Below are 23,224 nucleotides of genomic sequence, written 5' to 3'. Positions count from 1 at the left end.
TGACCTACCTTTGTGATGATCTAAAGCTGTGACACACCAGTTACAAAGCTTTTCGTGAAATAAAAGGGATTTCCCTGATATTAAAGAATTGCTGCTTTTTTTGTTGTTTGCATTTAAATGGACGTTATTTAAGAGCCTGTCTCCATGGGCAAGTATTTTTATTCTAACAAGTTTAGATTTGGCATAGCCCCTAAAACCAGCAAATTATTACCAACAGGTTCTTGAAACCATCTCTTTTCCTCGTAAGCCGTCTCTTTGCCAACAGAAAAATCTGCAGAAGCTGAAACAAGGCAGGACAAGGAACAGATGTCTTGGGCCTATCACTGAGCACAAGCTCTAGGCAACATGAATAAATGTCCCATTTCATAAAGCAGCGTAAGAACAGCAGTAAACGCCACTTTCTGGAGATACCATCTTCTCAATTCTTTCCCTCTATCAAGCCCTACAGTATTAATTGTTTAGGCACAATGCAAAGTATTGTATATAACAGGATGCAGGACTACAGGCCAACTCAAACTGCCCAGGCTCAGACATACTTGTTTGCTTGGCAAGTTATATTAAAATATTCCAAGAATGCAGATTTACACACCTCTAGGACCCTCCTCTTATTCTTCTTGGTCTAACGTTCAAACAGAAAGAGAACAGAAACAATTGCTGGTTTAATCCTGCCTAGCTATTCTGAGTTGCCTGACATGCTCTGAAGGAGTGCATTTAGTGGAAAGGACCGGAGGGGCTGCAGTCCCAAATACACAGGAGAGGGGAGAGCACAGTCGTGCACCCTTCCCTCTCAAGCCTGACTGCATCTGCTCCCATTGGCAGGGGCTTTACATCAAAAAGCAAACCAGAAAACATGCGATTTTCAAGCAGTGAAATCAATGTGGTGCCCAAGAGAGAGGAAGATTAGACCTATTGCATTTATTGAAAAATGTGTTTAAAAAAATTTGGATTTGCATTGCTAGAGTTCTCAAGAACACAGTTCAAGCAGAGAACATGCAGAAGGAAAGCAATTATTAGGTGCCAGTAGTCCAGCTGCTGGGTGATTGCTTATGTGTTTACACAGCATTATGCCTCAGTCCTTTCTAAGTCAACACTATCAGATATTTCATGACAGTTTCTGTTGCTGGAGTAATTGAGGGGTTGCTATTTATTTAGGATTCTGGCAGCTGGAACAAGCTGTTATGCCTCCTATCAGACACCAATAAACAACGGTCACTTTGTGCTCCAAAACCAAAGTCAAATGATGTCTAACCACCTCTCCTGACTGTGTACTATATAAAAAAAGTTGTTTCAAAATCACAGGTCTCTGAAAGACTTAAAAAAAGCCCTAGAAAAATATGTATCAAGATACTGGTTTTAGCTTGTATATCTTTCTTTTAAATACTGTTATTATCTTTCAGAATTACGCTATTATGACTCAAATAATACTCTCCACTCTCCAGGCTAGGCTCAGAAGGTTGTAAGAGACTTCTGGGCCATTAGGACTCTCTTCTGTACAAGAAGAAGGTATTAACAGGGCTCCTGCTTCAGCACACTTGCTGGATGTTCTTTAGGTGTTTGGCTAAAGGCAAAGTTTAGGTAACGGTCATGAAAGAGAATGAAAACAAGAAACAAATGGTCAGATGAAATAGGTCAAATCCTCCCCTGGGAGGGTGTTTTTCTCTCTCCACAGCACAGGAAGCCTGAAGAATCTTGGATCCTAACTCAGGCACCTCAGCAAGATGAGATGGACTGTAAATCCTCCAGGGCAGGTCTTCTATCCTGGCATCTCCAGGTCTTCAGCTTGTAATCCAGCCAAGTGACTCAAGCAGAAGCCTGAGGACAAGTGAAGGGACATTCCACAGCCTCATGAAACAGGTTGGCTCTTTGAGAGGAACAAAGAGCAAGTTTATCAGGACTCAAATCAGTTTTAGTCTTGGTGTGTGAACAGAGAAGAGAAAATTCAGGGGAGGGCAGCTTTTTACAAGAGCACAAAATCTTTCTAAGTCAAAGGCAATGGCTCAGAGCTAGTTGTTTATGACAGTCGACTTCCCTCTGGAAGAATCATTATAAACACTGTTAAGGCAGCAAATCACAGCTTACAAATTCAAAAGCAACAACTCATTCAAGGAAAAAAAAAATGCCTTTCCATAAGTGCTTACGCACATTCTCAGCAATATTAGAGAGGCTTTGTGTCCAAATAGCCGTTGTCCCTCCTGCAGCTTATTATTCTGGACTCATATTCTGCAAGAGCATTGACATTCGACAGAAGCCACGCCAGCTGGCCTCCCCTTCCCTAGTGCTGCTGTTGGGTCACCATCCTGACCATTTTCAGTGCCATCTCTCCTTGATCAGACGGTACCTAGCGCAGAGATGAGAGCACATGGTAAGCACAAGGAAGCAGACAGCAAGCATATACGCATCTTCAGTTTTCTTCCTGATGGTGGTGCATCCCACCCCGAGAAGTGTATTATTTACCATGTGCCCAGCCTTAAGAATCCAGAAGAAAGCAAAGTTCTTATAGGCCTTGTGGAAAGCAGCTGTCTCAGTGGATTCGGGAGACACATACAGTGCCTTCCACCTTTGCTGGTTGAACTGGTCCAAATTAGGCCATTTCAGTTTCCGGATCCATGCCTCCTGGCCTGTTAAAGAGAAGAGACACGCTTGATTACCAATACTGACACAGCAACTTGGGAGTTCCAGTTCAGCTGGATGCCCACTGTACTAGATACCAATATAGCAGAGTTAGCAGAAAATCTCTGTGTGCACAGATCCTAAAAACAGTTTTGCTATGCCTGGGAAAATGATCAAGGCTGTGTTCAAGACAAGGTGAAACAAACAAATGGAGGGAGAAGGCAAAAAGCAAACAATGAAGACGGATGTGGAATGGACTTATGATTGCACAAGTTGAACGTGTGCCTCTAGAGGCTCTGCAGCTCTAGCAATTCTGACATATTTTGCTTTACTCCTGAAACAACTTGAATGTTCTGCTATGGAGAAGGATCAGCCACACCAAGTCCCCGTCTTGGAAATCAGAAGAGACACTGCTTCTCTGTTTGTTACAGTCACTCATCAACAAGAACCGGGAAAGGTTTTGTGTTTTCAGGTGCCTGCTAGAGAAGGTGGAGGTCAAGACAGCAAAAAGACTAATTCCAGGACACCAAGGGGGAAAAAGCTTTAGCCTACCTCTGATCCAGTGGAAGAATTTACATGTTAACTGCAGCACAATTTCAGCTCAAAATGTGATAAACTGGAGCACCACTAACTGCTAATCTGTTTTGACAGCCTAAATACTCTGTTTCCTGATTTATTGATTGCTATGTTGTTCACTGAAGGACATCTGAATATCTAAGTGGGTAGAGACAGACAAAGGATAAAACCTTTCACAACATAGGAAGATGTCTGCACGCTCTGTGACTGCAGATTTAAATCAATAAGAAAAGGTGAATGGAAGAGCGCATAGCAGCCTTGCAGCATGAGGCATTTCAGCAATACTTGGGCTGGCTCCCAAACTGCCACTTGGATCAAGCCTGCATCTTGCAAGCAGCAAGGGACAAACAAAGCCCTTGAGTGGACAAGATGTGCAGGTGCATACACGTTACTGAGCAGCAGGTATGATCACTCTTATACTGCACCCTCCCTGATTGATTACTAACACCCTTGTTCCATCTCACCTGGCACCATGCTCTCTGCTGCAGGCCACTCAGTGAAGGCTGACAAATCTGTAGCAAGATATGACCTTTGCCCCAGAGAACAAGATCTTCAAGACACAGCAGGAGAAGAGAGGATAATCTCCATATATTTATTCATCTGTCCTCATTCTTCATTTATAAATGAGCATACACACATACGTGTCTATCCAGAAGAATTAAGTGAATTCGCAGCTACCTATCTACTTAGGGGCTTCACTGAAACAAGCAATTATTGATGTTGCAGATCTATTTCCCAACAATATAAGGAGGTAAAGGAATCACCTCTCTCAGAGGGATGTAAACAAAACATACTAAGAGCTGCTCATTTATGACTGTAGTATTTAAGCACTGACAGTTAGATAGGAGATTTGCACAGAAGACTGGAGAGATCCAGGTACCAATATTACTGGCAACTTCACGTTCTACTCGTCACGTGTTCTGTTCCCAACCGCAGTCGAGAATTCCCTTACCCATGGTGTCCACAATGAGATCCAGCTGCCCATTGTAGACCGTAACATTGACATTGGCTGCCAAAAGCTGATCAACAATATCAATGACAGGTTTCATGAAGTCCTCAGCCATGTTCTCAAAGACATCTCTGGACTGACCTGGTTGGAACCAGAAAAAAAGACGAATTTTAACTGATGAATAATGTCAGCCCCAAGCTGGGACAGCAGCAACTGGCTAAGGGTCCTAAAATGCAGTTCATGGCAGCATAAAAACCAGTCCTAGCCCGAAGCAGCAGAAAGAGAACCAGAACGCAACCACGCTCCCACTGGAGCTCACACACAGCATTGTAGCTTCTGGCTCCTGTTATACACATACAGGGTGCTGGCATCGATCCTTTAAGGCTTTCTTTCTGTTTGACACCCTCCCCTCCACACCACGCAGCACATGATACAAGATTTCTGGCAAAGAAAAACTGACAGGAATTTCAGCAAGATTGTACAAAAGGCAGTAACCAGCTGCTGAGACACGGAGCATGTTCTTCCTTCCCCTTTATTTTTAGCTGCTTGACTGACGACAGATAACAAGCAGCAGAATCAGAACCACATCTGCTCCCACAGGCCTGCCCTATTACATATTCATTTCTGAGAGTAAGTCCTCTTCTTAGGTCCAAGGATAATGACAATTTAATGTGACTGCTTACTACAGGAAAGTATCTTCCTACAGACTGCAATACTGTAAAAGGGCAATAATGCACTCATAAGATCCACACTAGCAGACAGGAAAGTACCTCCCCATTTCACACAGTCAGGAATAATTTTTAGCTTCTTTCTGATGGGTCCGTTCATCAATTCATTTAGGCTCTCCTTATGCATATATTTGACATGGCGCTGGTAAAGTCCTACTGAAAAAGAGAGAACACACTTTGAGGGGTGGCACATTTAAGGCAGTCATCCTGCATAGATAACAATTTTCAGTGTTACCATCACGTCCAACAAACTCATTTCTAATGAAAATGCAACACTACAGAGAGAAATTTATTTACTTTAACTAGAAACCACTGAAGTAAACCATTATTTAGGTTAGGGGATGATATGGGAAGAACACAGCCATCCATTTCTACTTTTGGCTAACACAGCACTTTTTCAGGGGACCAGGTTCTGCTTTAGCCACTTGGTACAGACATGATTTCTTCTCCTCAACAGACCAGTTATTTTTGAGCTGCAACATTTTACTTTTGGGAGTTAACTGTGCCATTCACAACAGAAGCCAACAGAAAGAGATAAAGAGCCTGAAAGAAACTCTACACATGTGTTTTTCACATTGATGCATAACGTCATGGAGCAAAAGCGTCTAATCAAACTATTACATTGATGAGACATTTTTGTATCCTAGCTTAAAGACAGAAATGAAAGACATTAAGAGGAAGTAACTTAAAAGGTCATCAAACTATGTCACAATTATACCGACTACTTCCTTGCAATAATTTGTGCAAGATGTATAGGTGGAGGTGTAATCTATAGAAGGGTTGTTCCACATTCCTATTTATCCCTATTCATGCAAGAGCAAACAAGTTCTGCTCTGCAGAATATCAATATCCTTTGGATCTGCAGGCCCTATTTTAACGATGTGCTAATTGAGGCTGTTCCCACTATCGGAGTTGAAGGTACGTGAATGCAGACACAGGGCCTCAGAAGCTCAAGTACTTAAACGCAACTTACGGAGATGGAGATTTTCTTGTTCATTTGATTTCATCTCTGGAACGTCCTTAGTCATGATGTTATAAAAGTTCACATTGTCTGTGTTCTGAAAACACAAGATCATTTCAGTAACACTGTAACAAAAACATTTCTCAGGTATGAGGAACACTCTCTTCTGAAAAAAACAGGTAAGTCCATCCTAAATAGAAGGCCATGTGACCTGATACTTTATGTACTCGTCAGGAAGACACGTATGGAAAAACTTCTATTCTGCATTTGCTTTGAGAAGTGGGGAAGAGTTTTCTCAAGTCTGTATTGGTCACACATGGGTTGTGCCAGAGATGTTATTTACGTCTCTGAAACGGATGTGAAGCTACAGGAAGCCTTACGCCCTGCAAATGACTGCAGATTCTCATTACTCATTGTAGAGAGTTGCAATACCAGATGATGCTTTCAGATCGTCTCTTCTGCTAGATCTAGTCTAGCCTGATGCTGCCTCTTGCTCCGCAACCTTCCAACCCACAACCCTTCAAAATCTCAAACGATTCCTCAAGATCGTGGTTGTAGGTATCAGCCACCCTTCTTTTGGAACTGCTGACACCTGGATGAGTCCAAGAATTGTAGAATGGCAGCTCTGACGCAGACAGCGGGCTGCCTGCATCCAAAGGACAAGCGTGATCAGTGTTGCCATTAGAGAAATTGCTTGAGATTCTTGAAGCCCTGCTTTATTCAATTTTTGCATCTTTAAGGTTCTGATGCATAGGTCAGAAATCAGCTCACAACAGCAACCCTTGAAGCACTGAAGTGACTGCGCCCTGACAGCAATATCACAACTGGGAGAAGAGAAGCAGACTTGAAGAGAAAGGCAAGATGGGAACCACAAGTTCCTTCCAAACAGTAAGAAGTGAAACCAACTGTGTGCAAGGCACTGTCAGTTATGAAACTAAACAAAACCCCCCACAAAAAGCAAGCAAAGCAAGCAGCTCCAGATTAGTTTTTCAGTTTGAGGAAGCCAGAGCTTTACTTGTACTAAAACAAAAACACAAGGAAGAATGAGATTTTGGAGCAACCCTTCAACAGGAAAAACAAGAGCAAAGTTCTACCTATCTTTTAGGCTGGAACTTGCTAATTAACAAGATATAGTAACTCATAGTAATAGGACATAACTCGAGGTTCCTTTCCATCCTGTGCACCTATTGTAGTTCTTTAAATAGAGATCTATGCTTAACCTGAAATTTGTGTCTTGCTGGATGTGTTTTTCAATATCCCAAAAAAAAAGCTTTTAAGGAGACATAGCTCATTTAAATTGAAACTGAGTTCTATAGAAATCAATGGTATTAGTTTCATGCTAAAAAATAAGCACCTATTTAAGTGATGTGCCAAGTTGAAACCTTGAGGCAATACCGTAAGCCCATGTGGGTCACTCTACCCAGTGCCTCTTACAATCACACAGTGGCACACAGCAAACAAACAGCTCTTTCTATGTCAGCACTGGGATAAAACATACACTGGCAAAAATGACTGGGCAGGGGGTTGGAGGATTCATGCCAATCCAGTGCTCATAGAAAGGATAACCTGAAAATGTGCGCCTCCCCAGGTACCAGTTAGTTATTAATGCTGGTCAAAGAAGATCTCACCTCTTCAATGACACCTTCAGCCTCGCCCCACAGCTCAGTGGCCAGCCCATATTGATTTTTATTTATTGCATCCATTATTTCTTTAGCAACAGCAGTCACCTCTGCTAGACCATTATCATCAAGGAGAGACTGGAAGACAAACACAAAGGAGGAGAGCTTTAATTATAATTTCACATTCGTTTATTGCTAGCAGTCTCCATGCACTTGAGGTTTTATTCCGGCTAAGGGCTAACCTTAAAAATCAACATCTATTTATACTGTATGGTAGTACAAGCAACCAGGTGAGGACCAAGAACTTAAGAAGGTACTTACAGTGCTGTAAAGATAGGGTCCCCAAGACAGCACAGAGTCTAAAGAAAAAGAACAGATTTCAAACATCTAAGTTTTTTTACATACGATTCCCTTTGCTTTTATTGTAGCAAGAACGATTGTGATGAAAATACATGGAGATTAATTAATCAGTAGAAAGGTACTGTCAGCTCAGTTTAGCCCAAAGGTTATGTACCACAGAGCAAGTTCTTTACAAATCCTGAGAACCAATAAAAGCATTGCAACATTGTTAACTCCCTAAGTGTTAATCAGTGAAATTTATTTAAAGCAATAGACATGTTCTTAGCAAAATGTTCTCACCCCAACACTGCAGCACATTGCTAGAACATGGGGGGAGCTCTGACAAGTGAATGGGCGTTGTCTAAACTGATCTGTTTGCAAAAGTTACAGGGGGAAAAAAAATCTAGTTATAAAACAAATCTGTTTTATAACAAGTTTGTTTATAAGGTCTCAAGGATCAGCTGATCCTAAGACAGACAGGAGTTTGCTTGATATTGTCCCATGCTGCAGAGAATCTGTGGAGCCTGCTCTTGCAAATCCCATTGAAGGGCCAAGAGTCCTTTAATTTGTTTTTTGTCCTCCACCAGACACACCCGATCTCTTCCAGGTCTGGGAGCACATCAGTTCCTCAGCACAAGGTCTTCTAGCAAAAAAAAAGACAAAGTCTCAGTTGCAACCTTGTGAATCATTTGGTGGCCACGTTTTAAGCGCAGTACTCTTACCAAAACAGCTCAGAGGCTGTAGAGGTGTGCAGGGACATTTCAGCACCACCCCACTTCAAATGCAAGTGTGCTCCCCACTGACTGCTCTCTGACTTTTCATCATCTAGATACGTTCTAAAGATAGATTCTTCAATCACAGTTTGCAATGTTGAAGTATTTCTTTTTGATTTACCAGACTCAATAGAGATTCAATTCACTTAAGGCAGGGCTGGCATTTTTGAGTCTAGGTGCCCTTGGAATGATAAAAAAAAACAACAGAACAAAACAACAACAAACCACCCACAGTCTGAGGATTTTTAAACATACCCAAAGGAGAAATCCATGAGTCTCCAAGAGCAGTCCCCATAAAATTGCACTTTATGGTCCCTTTTTGAACAGCCTTGGTGAATAACAGAAAAAACACACAAACACAAACCAACCACACCAAAACAAAACAAACAAAAAAACCCTTTTAGTTAGCTATTCATGACTCTAGAAACAGTTTTCTTTAAGTGAAAAACATAACTAGCAGTCTGAATTAGGCAACAGGGACAGTATATTCCAGGAAATACAAATGCTTGTAGAACAGCACGTTTTAAAGTGAAAAGTGAACTACATCCTCCAACTACTTACCTCATGCAGCTCTAAAGCAATGCCAGCAGCCATTTTACCTCCATAAGACTCAGAAAATATGTAGAATGGGATGTTCTGAAGAGAGAGAAGCCACACAATGAACCCATTGGACAGAGGGCAGAAGATACCTCCAACTGTCTCCCACATCCCGCAGAACCCAGGCACTGGCTCTTCACCTCTTGCTATCAAACACTGGATATTTTTCTGATTCTAAGCTGCAGATAAGATTTCCCAACATCCTAGTGGAAATACTGGGGGAAATTTTGAAGCAGGCACTTCAGTATTTTGGAACTAGAAACAGACATGATCCTACATGCTTCTCGGATTGCACGATAAGACTATAACCCACCCCACTGCTGATCTAACTAGCACCAAATTCAAGATACCAATTCTGAATTGTGGGAAATAGGCAGTGGTTATACCTGCACTGACTCCCACCAAATGCATGCTGCCTTCTAGCAAACACTGCCCATCTGGAAGGCTGTTTGTTAATTCCTTTTGAGATCTGTTTAAAAGCAAAGAAAAATATTATTCTAACCAAGAATTCCATTCACTTACCTGGAATTCTGTTCTACAGGTGAAGAATTCTCCAAGGAAAACCATCATATCAGAAACTACTGCGGTAAGGTTTTTGGCAAACAAGCTACAATCATCCACGTAACTGAATCCAGTGCCCACAGGATTATCCACAAACAAGACACTGGCTGCCTGCACCTGTACAAGCAGAAAGAAGATTTGTATGAAACCTCAGTTCAGCAGCAGCAACTGTGGTTTCACTGAGCCACTGAATTTCTGGCCCTGAAAAAGACTGCAGAAAAATAAGGTGCAAGTCCAAAACAGAGAATGGTACAGGTGAGACTTGTCTGTCAGAATGTAAAATAAGAGGGATTTTATTTCAGGTTGCTGGGCTTTTGTGAAATTGCTATAGCAAATGCCATAGTTGTATACTTACAAGTGTACAAATAAAATCAATAGACCAGCACACAGACTAATAGCGTGGCCCAAAGCAGTAAGGCTCACAAATGAAGAGGTACAACATAAAGTCTTTCAATCTGCCCGATCTGCAACAAGAATGGCAACCAAGAAATCCCAGTGATCCAAGGGTAGATCACCATACAATCTAGGGAATTCCAAAGTAGTTACACTATGGGTACCTCAGAGCACAAATACATTTTCACTGAATAAACTTCTGCCTTCACAGGCAGCTCTAACTTGTTTTCCCTTGAAGGCCAGACTGGACTTATAATTACGAGCCATTGCTTATACATTGCCAGCCATCCAGAAAAACCTCTATGACCGTACATAATAAAGTCATGATCTGAAATAAAATCTTTCTAGAATTTCCCTGCTCTCAGTTTCCCAGACACCTGCAACTCACAAATCCATGGATGCCCAAACATATTCCATCAAATGAAGTTAATAGATCTATTCTTCAGTTCTTAACAAGGATATTCATATAAGCCATTTCATTAACCATACTATTTTAAGATGAAATATCATAGTTCTATAGAATTTTAAAAGAAAACTGTTCTGTGATAACAAATCATCTGCTTACATAAGGAAAAAACATTTCGCAATCAATAATTAGAAGCTGAACCCTCTACTATACCCAGGTTGTATTTCTTGGTTTCATTTCTTTGTCTAATGGGCCAATCTCTTCAAAGTTCCCAAATCCACAGCCTGAAGATCCTGGACCTCCCTGTGGCAAAATACCAAATGACAAATAGGTTAAAAGGCAGCCTGGTACAGATATGATAGATAGGAGAAAAATAAAAGCAAGCCAGTAAGTAGAATGACAGACTGTAAACTTCAAAAAACGGCTTTTGTACTACATGTTAATTTGCAAAAAGGCTTTCTTCCTCATCGCCTTTCATTATGTGTATACATGCTATTTCTAAAGGCAAGAATTTAAACAGAGAAGCAATTACCCACTTGTGAAAGCATTAAATGAGTTGTATGCTATGTGGGTGCAGTTTGAAAACCTTCCCCTTACCCCCTCAATACGAATGCAAAAGTTAGCTATCTACAGAGGTTTGCAAGTCATTACTTCTATCAGCATATACAGCGCGTGCATTTCACTCTGAAGAAATAAGCCAGAAGGAAAAAGACCAAGTCATCAAGTGATTATATTCAACATTACCTTCTGCAGTGTACTGCTGGAGGTGAACGTGGAGCACACACCACTGCCTTTTATCAAACCGTGACTGAAGGCGACCAGTCTCTAAACAATCAGTCCCTCTTAGTTGTTTCCACCTAGAAGTCCTTCTAAATCTCTGATTGTTTTATCTACTCTCTGCACATTGTTTAGTCTGTAAGCTCTTCAGGAAAGGAGCAGTGATGGTAAAATGTACTTGTATTGTCTGGCACAAAAAGCACCACTGTTGTATAAAAAGATAAGAACAACCTCTATTTCTGCAATTTAACTTGATGGAAGGTGAGCAGCTGAGGGCACCCCGTGATTGCAGGGTGATATTTTCATTATTTCTTCCTAACCTGAATACCTGACTCATTTAGAATCGGACAATTTTGAATCCTATTTCTGTAGAGCTGTAAAGTACCCATCAGACTGATCCAGGCACAGATGGAAAGAATTATTGTTTAAGATCCTCTCACCAAACCTCACCTGAAGCCACAAGATGAGAGGTAATTCTGTGAAGTCTTTGGTTGGGTTATTTGCATAGTAGAGCCACCAGAACATGTGCGCTTTACTTCGAACTTCCACATATCCCCACAGCTCTTTGGGCTCTCGGGATTGCCTCAGAACTGCACCTTGGGGGGGGAAATAAAAATAAAAATCAGCTAGGTAAACAGGCTCAGCTTTGAGCTTTCCTCCACATTTGTTCCAAAACATTACATTTCAATCTTGGGTGTGATAATTAGAAGTGCTTCCATTAAAAAACTATTACGATAAGAAACCCGCCTATACTTATACCCACACACATAGCTGAGTTATCATCAATGAATGAAGTTAAGCGTGTAATTAAGTGCTTACTTATCAGGGCCTGACCCTACAGTGGCTGCCAAAATAGCCAGGATAATTTTTTCTATCAGGGAAACACTTGAATTCTTTTCAAGGCCCAGGCTGAAAGCACAGCTCCACTAGACACGATGGAATAACACATACCAGCTTCAGGGCCACCGGGGCTCCCTCAGGGATCCAACTTTGATCTCAGTCTCTGGGAAGGTCAAATCATTTTACAGTTCCCAAGGAGAGTAAATGCAGGATAGACAGAAGGTACACTTCTAAACGAACCTCAGATCTAATCCTAAACTCAATTAAGTCAGTAGAGTCTTGTCAACTTAAGCAGTTGGTCTATTCTGCACCTAGGACACAGACGCTTTCCCCCAGAAATCGACCTTTGAAACTACATCCCTTAACCTTCTCGATCACGAGACAGGCAGCACTCCCCTGGAGACACAGCGATAAAGCTTTTTCAAGCCCCCATGCCCAGTCTCTGCTGACCCACAAGACACGGCGCCAAACAGATTCTACCAGTGTGGACAACGTCACACTTCCCGGACCAGCCCTCACAGCAACAGCAGGGACACCCCAATACGGCTGGTTTGCTCCTTGCAGCCCCCACCCGAGGGGTCTCGCAGGTAGAACGCCGTGGGCAGGCCCTACACTCCTGTCATCCGGTGCCAGACGGCACCGCTACCGGGGAGTGGTTTGGGTGGGAAGAAACCTTAAAGATCATCCAGTTCCAAGCACCCCTTGCCATGGGCAGGGACACCTCCCACTAGACCAGGTTGCTCAAAGCCCCATCATCACCTCATGCTTCCAGGCACGCTGGCTACACGGCTGCCTCACCGGCCTTCGCAGCTGCCAAGGGCTGGCAGAGGGTCTGGGGCGCGCCCAACGCGGGACGGGCTATTTTTCAGGGAGGACGGGCAAGGCTCCGGCTGAAACAGCCACGGGAAGGGCTACCCTGGCTTGTGGCGGGCCTCTCCCACCCGTCTCACCCAGGTCAATCAACCGGGACCTGAATTCCCACATTCCTGCTCCAAAAGGGTTCCCCGGAAGCACAGACCCCGGCCAGCCGGGGCGGGAGGCGACGGCTTCAAGGTCACGACAGCCCCCGGCAGAGACACGGCGACAGCCCCGGCCGGGGCCGCCTGGGACTGTGCACGATCCCGCACCGCGCCCGACCGGGGGCTCCTACCGCCCTCCCGCAGCGCCGGCGCCTTGCCCACGACCCTTCACCACGTCCCCCCCGGCTACCGCCCCCGGGACGGCGGTAACACCACGGCAAGGCTCGCAAACCCCAGCCCAGGCCCTTCCCGGCGGCAGAACGTGCTGTGGCTCCGGGACTGCCCGGGGCACACCGTCCCGTCCCGTCCCGTCCCGTCCCCGTACCTGCCGCCAGCGCCGCCACCAGCAGCAGCAGCAGCAGCGAGAGCCCCGTCGCCATCCCGCAGCAGCTCGCGGTGCCCGCCGCGGCGCTGTCACGTGCAGCGGGGACGGGACGGGACCGACCCCGCCTCGCCCTCAGGGGGCGGGGCCCAGCTTCACGCGCACCGCCCGCCCTTTTTGTCCCACGCGCGGCGCCATCGCCCTCCTTCACCGCCAAGATGGCGGCGGCCGGTAGCGGCCCCGTGCGGCTGCGGCTACTCTTCGACTACCCGCCGCCGGGCAGCCCGGGCTGCGCGCTGTGCTGGCTGCTGCTGGAGCCCAGCCAGGTGCGCCTCGTCACCGACCTCGTTAGCCTCATCCGCCACAGGTTCGGCTTCAGCCGGCGGGCCCGCCTGAGCCTCTTCCTGGAGGGAGCGCTGCTGCCCCCCACTGAGAGCGCCCGCCTTGTGCGGGACAACGACTCGCTCCGGTACGGCGGGGGCTGCCCGGGAGGGGGACCGCGCTGAGCCGCTGGCAGAGGGCTGGGGGGGGACGCTCCTCGGGTTGCGCGGTAGCGGGGGGGGGGGCGGTCCCTAGCGCGCCATGCCCTGCCCTGCCCTGCCGGGGAACCGGAGAGGCCCTCGGGCCCTTCCCGCGGCTCCCGGGGGTGGAGCGGGCACCGCTCCCCAAAGCTTGCGGTGCCTGAGAACCCCCGGGATGCCCGAAAGGGGCTGGGGAGAGCCAAGGGGTTGGGAATCTCCAGGATGGAAGGAGAGCGCTGCCGCCATCCCCTGGTGCTCCTGCCGCCTGCCCCGAGCCCCTGCACCGCCGGAGCGGGGCTTTCGGAGACTCTGCAGCCCCGGCCCCCGGCGAGGGCTCAGGACCGGAGCTCTGGTTTGGGATAGCAGCCCGTGCTCCGGGCACTGCTGCCTGCACTGTCCGTTAGCAGGTGGAGCATCCCTGCTCCCAAAACACAAGCTTACCTGAGCTGCTGACACACAGGAAAAAGGTGTTAATTATGCTGAGCAGTGGCTTTTGTTTGTTTTCTTGACAGAGTAAAATTGGAAGAGATAGTTGCAGATGATTATGAAGAGATAGATGGTGGCTTTTCTTATACACCCAATGAAGACAAAAAACGGCGTAGACAAAAGCAAGAAGAGGAAGAATTCTCTAGAAATGAAGATGACAGGCATAAAAGAGAAAAGAAAAAGAATAAATATAATCCTGAGTATTCTTCATGTAGAGAAGAGACCTCTGTAGATATTCAGGACTCTCACAAAAGGTACAAGAAAAGAAAAAGAAAGGAAGAAGTTAGTGGGAGAAATAGACTCACAGAAGGTAAGGAAGAGAGCTCTACTGGCCAATCTAAAAAGCTTAAAAAAACGGAGAGGGAGAAACAGTTGACAACAAAAAAGAAGGATGTAAAGCAGACAAAGGCCGCTGCAGCAAAGATGGCTTTAGAACAGGCAAATGAGAGCTTTTCTCTAAATTCTGGTAAAAATAACACCAAAAAAGTCACAACACAGTCCAGAAAAAAGAGGGTGGGATCTTCAGATTCTTCCAGCACATCGTCTGACAGTGACAGCAGTGAATTACACATAAAGCAAAATAAATCTTCCCATAAACCTGTAGTGGCAACGCTTCCTAAAGACAAATCCCAAGCTGGTGCGAATTCTGATGTGAAAACTGTTTCTAATAAAGTGACTGTAAAGTCCAACACTGAGAATTCCACTAAGACTGCAATTAGTAAAAATGCTAAAAAATCCCAGTCTTCCAGTTCAGACTCTGACTCGAGTACAGAGGATGAGAAAGTGGCAACAGCACAAGATGGTACTGCGAAGGAAAAGTCACTGCCTAACAATGCGGCAGCTGTAAAAACCAGTACCACCACGGCTCCCAAAGCAAAGACCTCCTCTTCGGAGTCTGATAGTTCAGATTCAGAAACGCTTGTTATTAAAAAACCTGCAGCAAATGCTGGACTGAGTAATTCCGTAGTAAGAAACTGTACTAAACAGTTGCCAGCCACTATTCAAGGACCACTTGCCAGCCTGGGGCGTGGAAGGGGGCGTGGAACAGGAGAGGATAACTTCTGGAGAGGACCTAGGGGCCGTGGGTTTCATGGGATGATGAGGGGCCAAGGCCGTGGGAGAGGAGCAAGCCCTGGCTTCTTCTATAACTACAGCAGTGAAGGCCAGAAACAGAGGCAGTTAAATGAAGCTGCGACAAACACTTCCATTCTTGTCCAGGTGAGTGACTTTACGCAGTCATAGGTCACCTTTCTCTTGCAGCTTTAACTATATAAAAAAGTGTATAGGATGAGAGTAATTCATAACAGCAGAAATAGATGAGTACAATAAAGGTTGGTCTTAACTTAGTAAATCTGATCTTTACTCTATCTCCATTTAGCAGCCTGAGGAAGTGTTTATGAAACAATATTTAAGCAATTGTATTATATATCTCAAAACAAAGCACTCGGATACTCTTCTCAGAACTTCTTACAGTCCACACCGCACAAACGTTCTCTTCTGTTTTTATTAATACTGTAATTAAATCAATGGGTTTACTGTTTGTTTCACAGAATCCTGTGGAGGTCCCCAAGAGAGACTATAGCGTGTTACCTCTTCTAGCAGCCCCACCACAAGTGGGAGAAAGAATTGCCTTTAAGGTAAAGAACTTGTGAAATACTGAATGTTAGCAAGCTAAAACTGTTTCATTTGTGACACTGCAAGTTTTGCAGGACACACTACAGATAGCGTGGTCCTGACAGCTGGAAGCTTACGCTGAAGAATTTAATCTTACGTTGTTCTGGGACCACTATCCTAGAAGTGTAAGAGTTAGGAAATAGTCTTCATCCTACTTATTTGTTCTTTTTAAAAAATTTTGGTTTAAACAAATGGTTCAGCATCTAAAAAGTCTTGTGTCTAATGTTTGTGGGTGTCTCTGAAAGCCTTCACTCCTCTCTTGCTTTCTTTCTAACTTAATAGTTTCATGTACAACAGAAACTGTTAAGGTTTCTGTTGTTGGGTCCAAACAATTCTTTTGTTGTAAAGTCTAACTTTGATTTTTACAAAGGTTTGGAGCATCTGTAGAAGTTCAGTGCATTTCTTTAGATTTCCTGTACTTGCATAACACAAAGAAACGTTATCTCCACCGTCATTTCAGTGTGAATTTCCATGTACATTTGTAGAATGACTCTCTTCACTAGCACATAAGTCAGTTCACAAATAACAGAATTTTCTGGTTGCTCCTTCACAAAGTCTCTCTGCCGTGGGCATATTTTCAAGGTTTATGTTTAAATAAGAACGTCAGAAAGAAGCATGTTACCTCTGTCTTTCCAACATGCAAGGAAAGTCAGTGTTAAAATTAGATGCTATAAAAAGAAAGAAAATATTGTTGTTTCGTTCTGTAGCATTTCTACAATACTATTGCAAATCTTACCATACAAATAATTACACTTCACTGCAAAATAAAAAAGTAAATGAAAATAAAATCACTGCAGTTGCGTAGGCTGGGATCCATCTCCCCGATCTCTCACAGCCTGACCTGAATGAAAATCCTTTAGAGCAGTGATTCCTGGAAGACGACCTGGGACTGTGAACGGCATCAGGATCCAGGAGTGGGAGACTTGCTTCTTGCACTTCCCTCTTGCTGAAGAAACCATGTCTGGGTATAGGTGGCATCATCACGGATCAGGAAAAGTTGTAATTTGTTACTTGTATTTCTTTCAACAGCGCTTGGAACTAACTGAAAATTACAGTCCTGAAGTTTCAGACTATAAGGTACTGTTCTTCTTTCCTCCCTTAATTCACTCACAAAACTCTTACAGGTGAGGTAAGACCTCACCTGTATTTTGAGGTTGTGTGGTATTTTCCTTCTCATCCCTTTGACTCTGCAGGCTATTGCTGTTGCAGCAGTAAAAATTAAAATGCTAGAACCCAAAACTAATTGAAAATTTGAAAGGTTGTAAGCAGTTATGTAAAAAAAACCTGCAAGCATTATTAATGATCATTAATATTTTAGAGATGACAAAAAAATGCAGCCCTTCAAGTAGAAAAATGTAGCTGTATTCGAGTCTACTGCTGTTTGAAGTCAAGGCAAATTATTCAAAGTGGTACAAGTAAAATTTTGTAGCTACCTCAAATAACTTGGTTTCTGGCTAAGTACTGATTTAAATTACAAAGATGGTGACAATGAATAACTTCAGTTTATTGATGCCAATAATTGCAGATTGCTGAGCGGATTTTACACATACAGACAGAGAAATTTGACAGACAGATATACTTCCTTTAACTGTGATCAAGTACCACAGTGGTTGTAAATACAGACTAGTTACCCAGTGCTGAAGTACATCTTACCTGATTCTTTTCTTGTTGCTTTATGAAGGAGGCAAAAATAATCAGTTGGAATGCTGATAAAAAACAGATAGAGCTTGAGATCCTTTCGTCGTCAGCAAGACAACGTACGTACCCTGGGACACCAAATGCTTGTTGTCACATGTATCGCTTGGAAAACAGCTAGTCTGAGGCATGCTTCGTGTTCAGGAGTATTTCAAATTTCCTCGGGTTCCTGCTCAACACGCCCCTCCCCTGCTCACTCTGTCCCCAAAAAGTCTGTTTAAATGGAGAAGTTCTAACGTTTGCTAGTTCTATTGAAGGTGCTCTTAGGTATTTACAAAATGAAATCTGGCCAGTCACTATGAGTAGTCAGTAACTAATCTCTACTGTGCTTTCATTTCCTGAAAAAATTAAAATCATATGGAATTACAGAGAAAATTTTAGATCATAATGCCAATCTTTGTGATGTCAGTGAAGCCACTGTCTTCAATGGATGTAATCCTGGTCTTGATTAGCTTTCTAAATATGATAAACATTTAAACTTTTTTGTTTATAGTTAATGGAGTTGTTTGTTTGTTTCTTTAAGTTGCTAAAGAGCCAGGGAAGTTCGATCTGGTTTACCAGTCTGCAGATGGAGCAGAACTGATAGAGTACGCGGTTCCTCAGGATACAAAGGTATGTGGGTGTCCGGTTTTGAAGCCTGTTACAAGTTTTGCATACGTGCCCTGCTTTATGACTCTGTTCATTTCAGTGGGATTCCCTTTATAATAATGTATCTGATTAAAATAAATTGAAGCAAAAATAATTCTGTCTAGCAAGAATGTGCATGATTACAAGATGGTAATCGCTTCTTGGATGTTATTCAGTTAACTAGATTAAAAAAGTCATCAAGCTGTGTAACTTTTTGTTTCCGCTCATAAAATAAAAATATCATGTCTAGATAGAGTATTGGTTCTTGCAAGGTTTTCCATTTCATGCACTGTTCTTACCTGCATCTGTCCTTACCCAGAACGTTGGGCAGGTTGAGGTTCATGGAGAAGATCGATGAGTCACAGGAAGGATCTGTGACCTTTGTTCCGCAGTGCTCTTGTTCAAGTCTAGACAAAGCATAATGTAGAAGAAATTGCATCTATAGCTTGGGCATGCTAAGTACTCTCTGTATTTTGTTTTCAGATAACTGAAAGTTGGGATGCACTGATAGAGCCAAGACTGATTGTTGAGCCTCCAGTTAACGGATCCAGCATGGAAAATGGAACAATCTAAAATGTGAACAAATGTAAATAATTGTACGGACTTGTTTTGTGAAATGCTGCCTTCTAGTTCTGAGGGCAGCAGATGCGCTGGTGGGCGTTTTTAATAAATGGTTTTAAAATGAAACTATGCTAAAAGAAAAAGAAACACTTTTTTTTAGGATGTGTTTGTATGTAATACAGGAATACTTTGTTTATTATAGGAAGTCTTTAATATAGATCTGTGGGGTTTTTTTTCTTAATAGAAGTTTAATAACAATTTTATATCCTACGGCTGCAAGCTGCAGAACTGGAACGGTTTGATCAAAAAGATAAAATACGACCTTGTACTGTCAGTAACTCCATTTAAATGTCTGGATTTGGCTAGAGCCACATAACCGCCATTCAGAGGTAGCTTGCTGTAAGGATAATTTAAAACAACACTTAAAAATGAAATATAAATATTGTTCACATGCAGGTCCTTCCACAGCTGCAGAGCACGATACAAATGCCATGACCTTGCAGTTACTTGAAAACGTCAAGAAAAGCTTGTGCATTTCAAGCTTCTGTAATTTTGAGAGGCAGATAAATAGTATTGGTAACTGTTAAGTTTCTGTGCTGCCTTTCTTCTTTCCTTCTTAATAGAGAATGGGTCACCAGGTGGTGGCAGTGAGCTTCACTGACATCTCTGCTAATTATTAGCACTGAGGGAACACCTCATACCCATGCAGTACTTGCATCTTGGCAAGTCTTACAATTTAAGATAACGCCTCTCCCAGGGAAGCTGACTCTCAAACAGAAGACATGGGAAAAAAAAACCCCAACCCTAGATACAAACACCTGAAAAATTGTACATTGTGGTTTAGCTAACCTACTCTGACTAGTGCATGATTTCATTAAAATATTGCACACCGTTGCATTATCCCTGTTAAAATCTTTGTGAAGGAATCGTATTTATATGAGTAAAACTAATTTGTGTGTTGTGGTTCTCTTTAGTTGCCGTTACTTTATGGTAAAATTTGTTTTTTAGAGAAATGGACATTTGGATTCCTGTGTGGAAATTTTTGCAAGTTGGACAAAAAGAAAAATACAGACGTTCTATTCTAGCACAGTCATGCTGAGACAGTTGGGATTAATGGAAAGTTTTGGTTTTTTTTCTAAAGGAAATCGTTAATTTTGAATTCTTATAAAATTGCAAAAGTAAAGCAAGTATTTCATAACGCTTTTGAGCAGGATTCAACTCTTGTTCCATTGCCTAATGCGTTTTGTCTGCAAATTAAATGCAGCCTGGCTGCATTAAGTTTGCCTGGCTGTGATGAACAGATGATGGTTGAAAACAAATACACCCCCAGAGAGAGGATCTTTTCAAGATAAAATCTTGAGTGTTACTTACCCATTGTTATCAAGTTTGGGTGAAACTGCTGCTCCAATGCACAACTTAAATCAAGTCAAGTCAGCCTGAGGGAGCTGGCTGGCTGCCCTGCCCATCACACCCCACACCCACACACCTCTTGACAGCCGCACACCAGGTTCCTCGTACCTGGGGAGCCGGGGCAGGGCTGGGGCGCTAAATGGGTGAGAAACGTAGAGTAGGACGGAATGCGCGTGTGAATTCCGGAGGGAGCTGGTGATGCTCTGAATGAACCCTTTTTGCTTACTTTCTGTCCATAGAGTTTGCCCCTTTGCTGGGGCAACCCCAGCTGCTGGTCACGGGGCTCCTTGGCACCCTGCCCTCTGCAGTTGAGTATTATGGGTTTGTTAAAAAAGTCTGTTACAGTTTTTTTGACAAATTCTGGACTCGAAATGTGTTTGAGCTGGCAAGCTACAGTCACGCATGCACAACGCGCTGCAGGCGTACAGACAGGATGAGCCGCTGCAGCTGGAGGCTGGCAGCCAGAACCTGCTGAACAGATCTTAAAGACCTGAAAGTTTGCTGCCGGGACTACAGACGTTGCAAAAATAACACTGAGTAGGTGTCGGCTCTTTAGGAATTTGGGGATATTTATGATTTTGATGGGAAAACTGCACCTACTTAAACCACTGAATATTAAATCCAAAAAAGTCAAGAGTATCAGAACACCTGTCTCGATGTTTGCTCAGCCAGGCGTGCACGAGGAAGAATTTATTCTGCTGTGCTTCTAACTTCCTGCTCAGGCTCTGAGTGGTACTTTCAATCCACAATATCTGGGCAAAAGGTCAGATTTAGTTCAGAACCAAGTGAAGAAATTCTCAAGTAATTGCAAGGAAGCAAAGGGAATATTAACTTCAGTAGCTATTTAAATGGTAAAATTTTTCAGTAATTTTTAATGAAAATTGTTTAATGAAACGTTACTGTTTTTTAGACAACAGGAGTGGTTGGGCTTACTCAGAATTTCAAGCCCTCTCTGACAATGGAGAACTGAAATTGTTCATCTAAGCTCTAAACATCCTGTGTTCTGCTCCAGAAGCAAAAGCTACAATTGTCAGGTGTATATTCACCCTTGGTGTTTGCATACCTTTGTCTGCTGCGGTAGATCCAAGACGAATGCTGCAGAAAATCCAGCGAAGGTGCTGAGCGTTTGAAAGATGATGGTGGTGTAGTGCAGATAAGCCCAGGACGAAGTGTTTCGTTCACCTATAGAGAAATAAGAAACGTAAACATTAACAGCTGCTCTTTGGTCCCATCTCTGATGACACACACAACACAGCTCCGTTAGAACCTTCCTTTGCAGTCACTGCCAACCACCACCCTTCAGGTGTTTGCATTCCCTGACAGCAGCTAATGACGTCCCGACCTGCATACCCCAAGGAAGCTGTAAATAACAGTGGAGCCATGCCCATCTCCTTGAAACCACCCTCAAGCGGATTACAGACCTGATGCCTGAACTTTTCGCTCCTTTGTCAAAGCCACAGCAGCTCTAAACCCCTCCTGTTGTTCTTTGTGTGCCATTACTCAGCAGTGAATCAGAGCCCTTGAGACACGACGCTCCGTATGCTCCATAGTTTATCTTGAAGGAGTATTATGAGGCTGGAGCAGATTATCAACATAGGTAGACGTTAACATTATCTGTGTAATGTAGGTTTATGATGACCATTCAGATTTAATTTAGTCTTCCAAAATAGCTGGCTAGGAATTTCTTTCAAAGTGCTAATTGTAACAGGCAAACCACCATGGCCTCTTTTGAGTGCTTTATATGATCCCTGGACATTTTTGGAAGTCTCTGAGGACTAAGGCCAACACAGAAACCCCACAATTGCCTGCTAACACTTTTTAAAGGACATTAAAAGGAACGCTAGCAGTTCTCCACACTAGGTGTCCTTTGGCCACTGGAAATACAGTTGAAAGCCCACGCTTCTTCCACTGCAGACCACCAGGCTTGGTTTAAACTCCTGGGGGGTGTCACAGATTTGAGTCAGGCTGCTTCATTTCACCCACGCTGACGGTGCGAGTGGAGAAGCATGGTGGGCACTGAGGAAGTCCTTGGGACACCAGCAGACAGGGCAGAAGAGGGAGCAGGAAGAAGCCACTGGAAGAATTTGCAGTCAAGTTAGTTGTAACAGGAGCAGTTGCACAGATTGCTGTTCAGCATCCAATGTTTCTGTTAGAAACAGTGATTATTCAACAGTTATATTGAGAAAAAGAATATTTGAGGAAGTATCTTCTGTTGAGATGGTTTCCACATACACAATGCGGGTAATCTGCGTGCTTTAAAAACAGCTAATGTGATCTTCAACAGCCAGGTTAGCCCCAGCTCCGAGGAAAGCAGCCGGGGCAGCGGCAGCTCGGGCCCGTGCTCAGTGGGAATCGGGGTTCACGCCTTCGCTTGGCCCGTGCGGTGAATGAGGCCGGCAGCTGCCGGGCTGCGCTGGAGCATCCCAGTGTCCCTCTTGTCCGGTTCTGGGAGGGAAGCGGGACAGCCGGGAGACAGCGCTCCCCACCGCCGTGGGCTGCCGCTCCGGGTGGGCCTTCGCAGCTGAAATTACTCCTTTTGATTTAGAAACCAAACCCCAGACCTGCCGGGCGCGGCGGCTGCAGAAGGTGACGCTGCGTCGCCCCCCCGCCCCGGCTCGGCACCTCTCGCGGCTCGGGACGGGGACACCGCGGGGCCGCTCTGCCTCCACCCGAGTCCCGGCCCCGCGGGGAGACGGCGGCCGCCCCGGACCATCCCGTCCCCGTCCCCCGGGGCAAAGCCCGGGGCGGGCGGTGCCGCTGCCCCCGCGCTGGCGTCCCCG

General features: G+C 44.1%; 2 protein-coding genes and 1 long non-coding RNA gene across 5 annotated transcripts; 1 reads left to right on the top strand and 2 right to left on the bottom strand.

The window, feature by feature from the left end:
* Positions 1-533: 533 nt before the first annotated feature.
* Positions 534-13,619, bottom strand: SCPEP1 (serine carboxypeptidase 1). 3 transcript variants are annotated; one of them, XM_054221480.1, is made up of 13 exons: positions 13,474-13,619; positions 11,740-11,885; positions 10,726-10,815; positions 9,675-9,830; positions 9,117-9,191; positions 8,811-8,883; positions 7,765-7,802; positions 7,453-7,581; positions 5,837-5,921; positions 4,906-5,016; positions 4,139-4,276; positions 2,455-2,618; positions 534-2,338 (listed from the first exon to the last, which is right to left on the bottom strand). In XM_054221480.1, the coding sequence occupies exons 1-13, from the start codon at positions 13,526-13,528 to the stop codon at positions 2,273-2,275; spliced, it is 1,326 nt and encodes a 441-aa protein (XP_054077455.1). In that variant the 5' UTR covers positions 13,529-13,619; the 3' UTR covers positions 534-2,272. The 3 variants fall into 3 exon arrangements, with proteins under 3 accessions (XP_054077455.1, XP_054077454.1, XP_054077456.1); XM_054221479.1 differs by having other exon boundaries at positions 4,906-5,019; positions 13,474-13,618; XM_054221481.1 differs by having other exon boundaries at positions 4,906-5,019; positions 11,740-11,879; positions 13,474-13,595.
* A 29-nt stretch (positions 13,620-13,648) lies between these two features.
* On the top strand, positions 13,649-19,946 carry COIL (coilin). The gene is made up of 7 exons (XM_054221478.1): positions 13,649-13,939; positions 14,504-15,695; positions 16,028-16,114; positions 17,181-17,228; positions 17,833-17,908; positions 18,370-18,458; positions 18,957-19,946. Exons 1-7 carry the CDS (start codon positions 13,689-13,691, stop codon positions 19,044-19,046), a joined length of 1,833 nt encoding a protein of 610 aa, XP_054077453.1. The 5' UTR covers positions 13,649-13,688; the 3' UTR covers positions 19,047-19,946.
* LOC128917859 (uncharacterized) lies at positions 18,686-23,200 on the bottom strand. Its single transcript, XR_008469392.1, has 3 exons — positions 21,866-23,200; positions 21,508-21,626; positions 18,686-18,880 (listed from the first exon to the last, which is right to left on the bottom strand). It is a non-coding gene; the product is annotated as an uncharacterized LOC128917859 (long non-coding RNA).
* Between the last annotated feature and the right edge of the window lie 24 nt (positions 23,201-23,224).

This window comes from Rissa tridactyla, chromosome 15 (genome assembly GCF_028500815.1).
Source record: "Rissa tridactyla isolate bRisTri1 chromosome 15, bRisTri1.patW.cur.20221130, whole genome shotgun sequence".
In the NCBI taxonomy this organism is placed as follows: domain Eukaryota; kingdom Metazoa; phylum Chordata; class Aves; order Charadriiformes; family Laridae; genus Rissa; species Rissa tridactyla.
Note: the sequence above shows the minus strand (reverse complement) of the source record. Positions and strands in the feature narration are given on the sequence as shown.

What these genes read in the sequence shown, in the direction of transcription:
- SCPEP1 (XM_054221479.1), bottom strand. Translation starts at nt 13,528, where the DNA reads ATGGCGACGGGGCTCTCGCTGCTGCTGCTGCTGCTGGTGGCGGCGCTG. An exon ending in GGTGGCGGCGCTGGCGGCAG is followed by an intron (nt 11,886 to 13,473) that starts GTACGGGGACGG and finishes TCCCCCCCCAAG; the next exon opens with GTGCAGTTCTGAGGCAATCC. An exon ending in TTGCTTTAGAGCTGCATGAG is followed by an intron (nt 8,884 to 9,116) that starts GTAAGTAGTTGG and finishes TTATTCACCAAG; the next exon opens with GCTGTTCAAAAAGGGACCAT.
- COIL (XM_054221478.1), top strand. Translation starts at nt 13,689, where the DNA reads ATGGCGGCGGCCGGTAGCGGCCCCGTGCGGCTGCGGCTACTCTTCGAC. An exon ending in CTGAAGTTTCAGACTATAAG is followed by an intron (nt 17,229 to 17,832) that starts GTACTGTTCTTC and finishes TGCTTTATGAAG; the next exon opens with GAGGCAAAAATAATCAGTTG. An exon ending in CGGTTCCTCAGGATACAAAG is followed by an intron (nt 18,459 to 18,956) that starts GTATGTGGGTGT and finishes TTTTGTTTTCAG; the next exon opens with ATAACTGAAAGTTGGGATGC.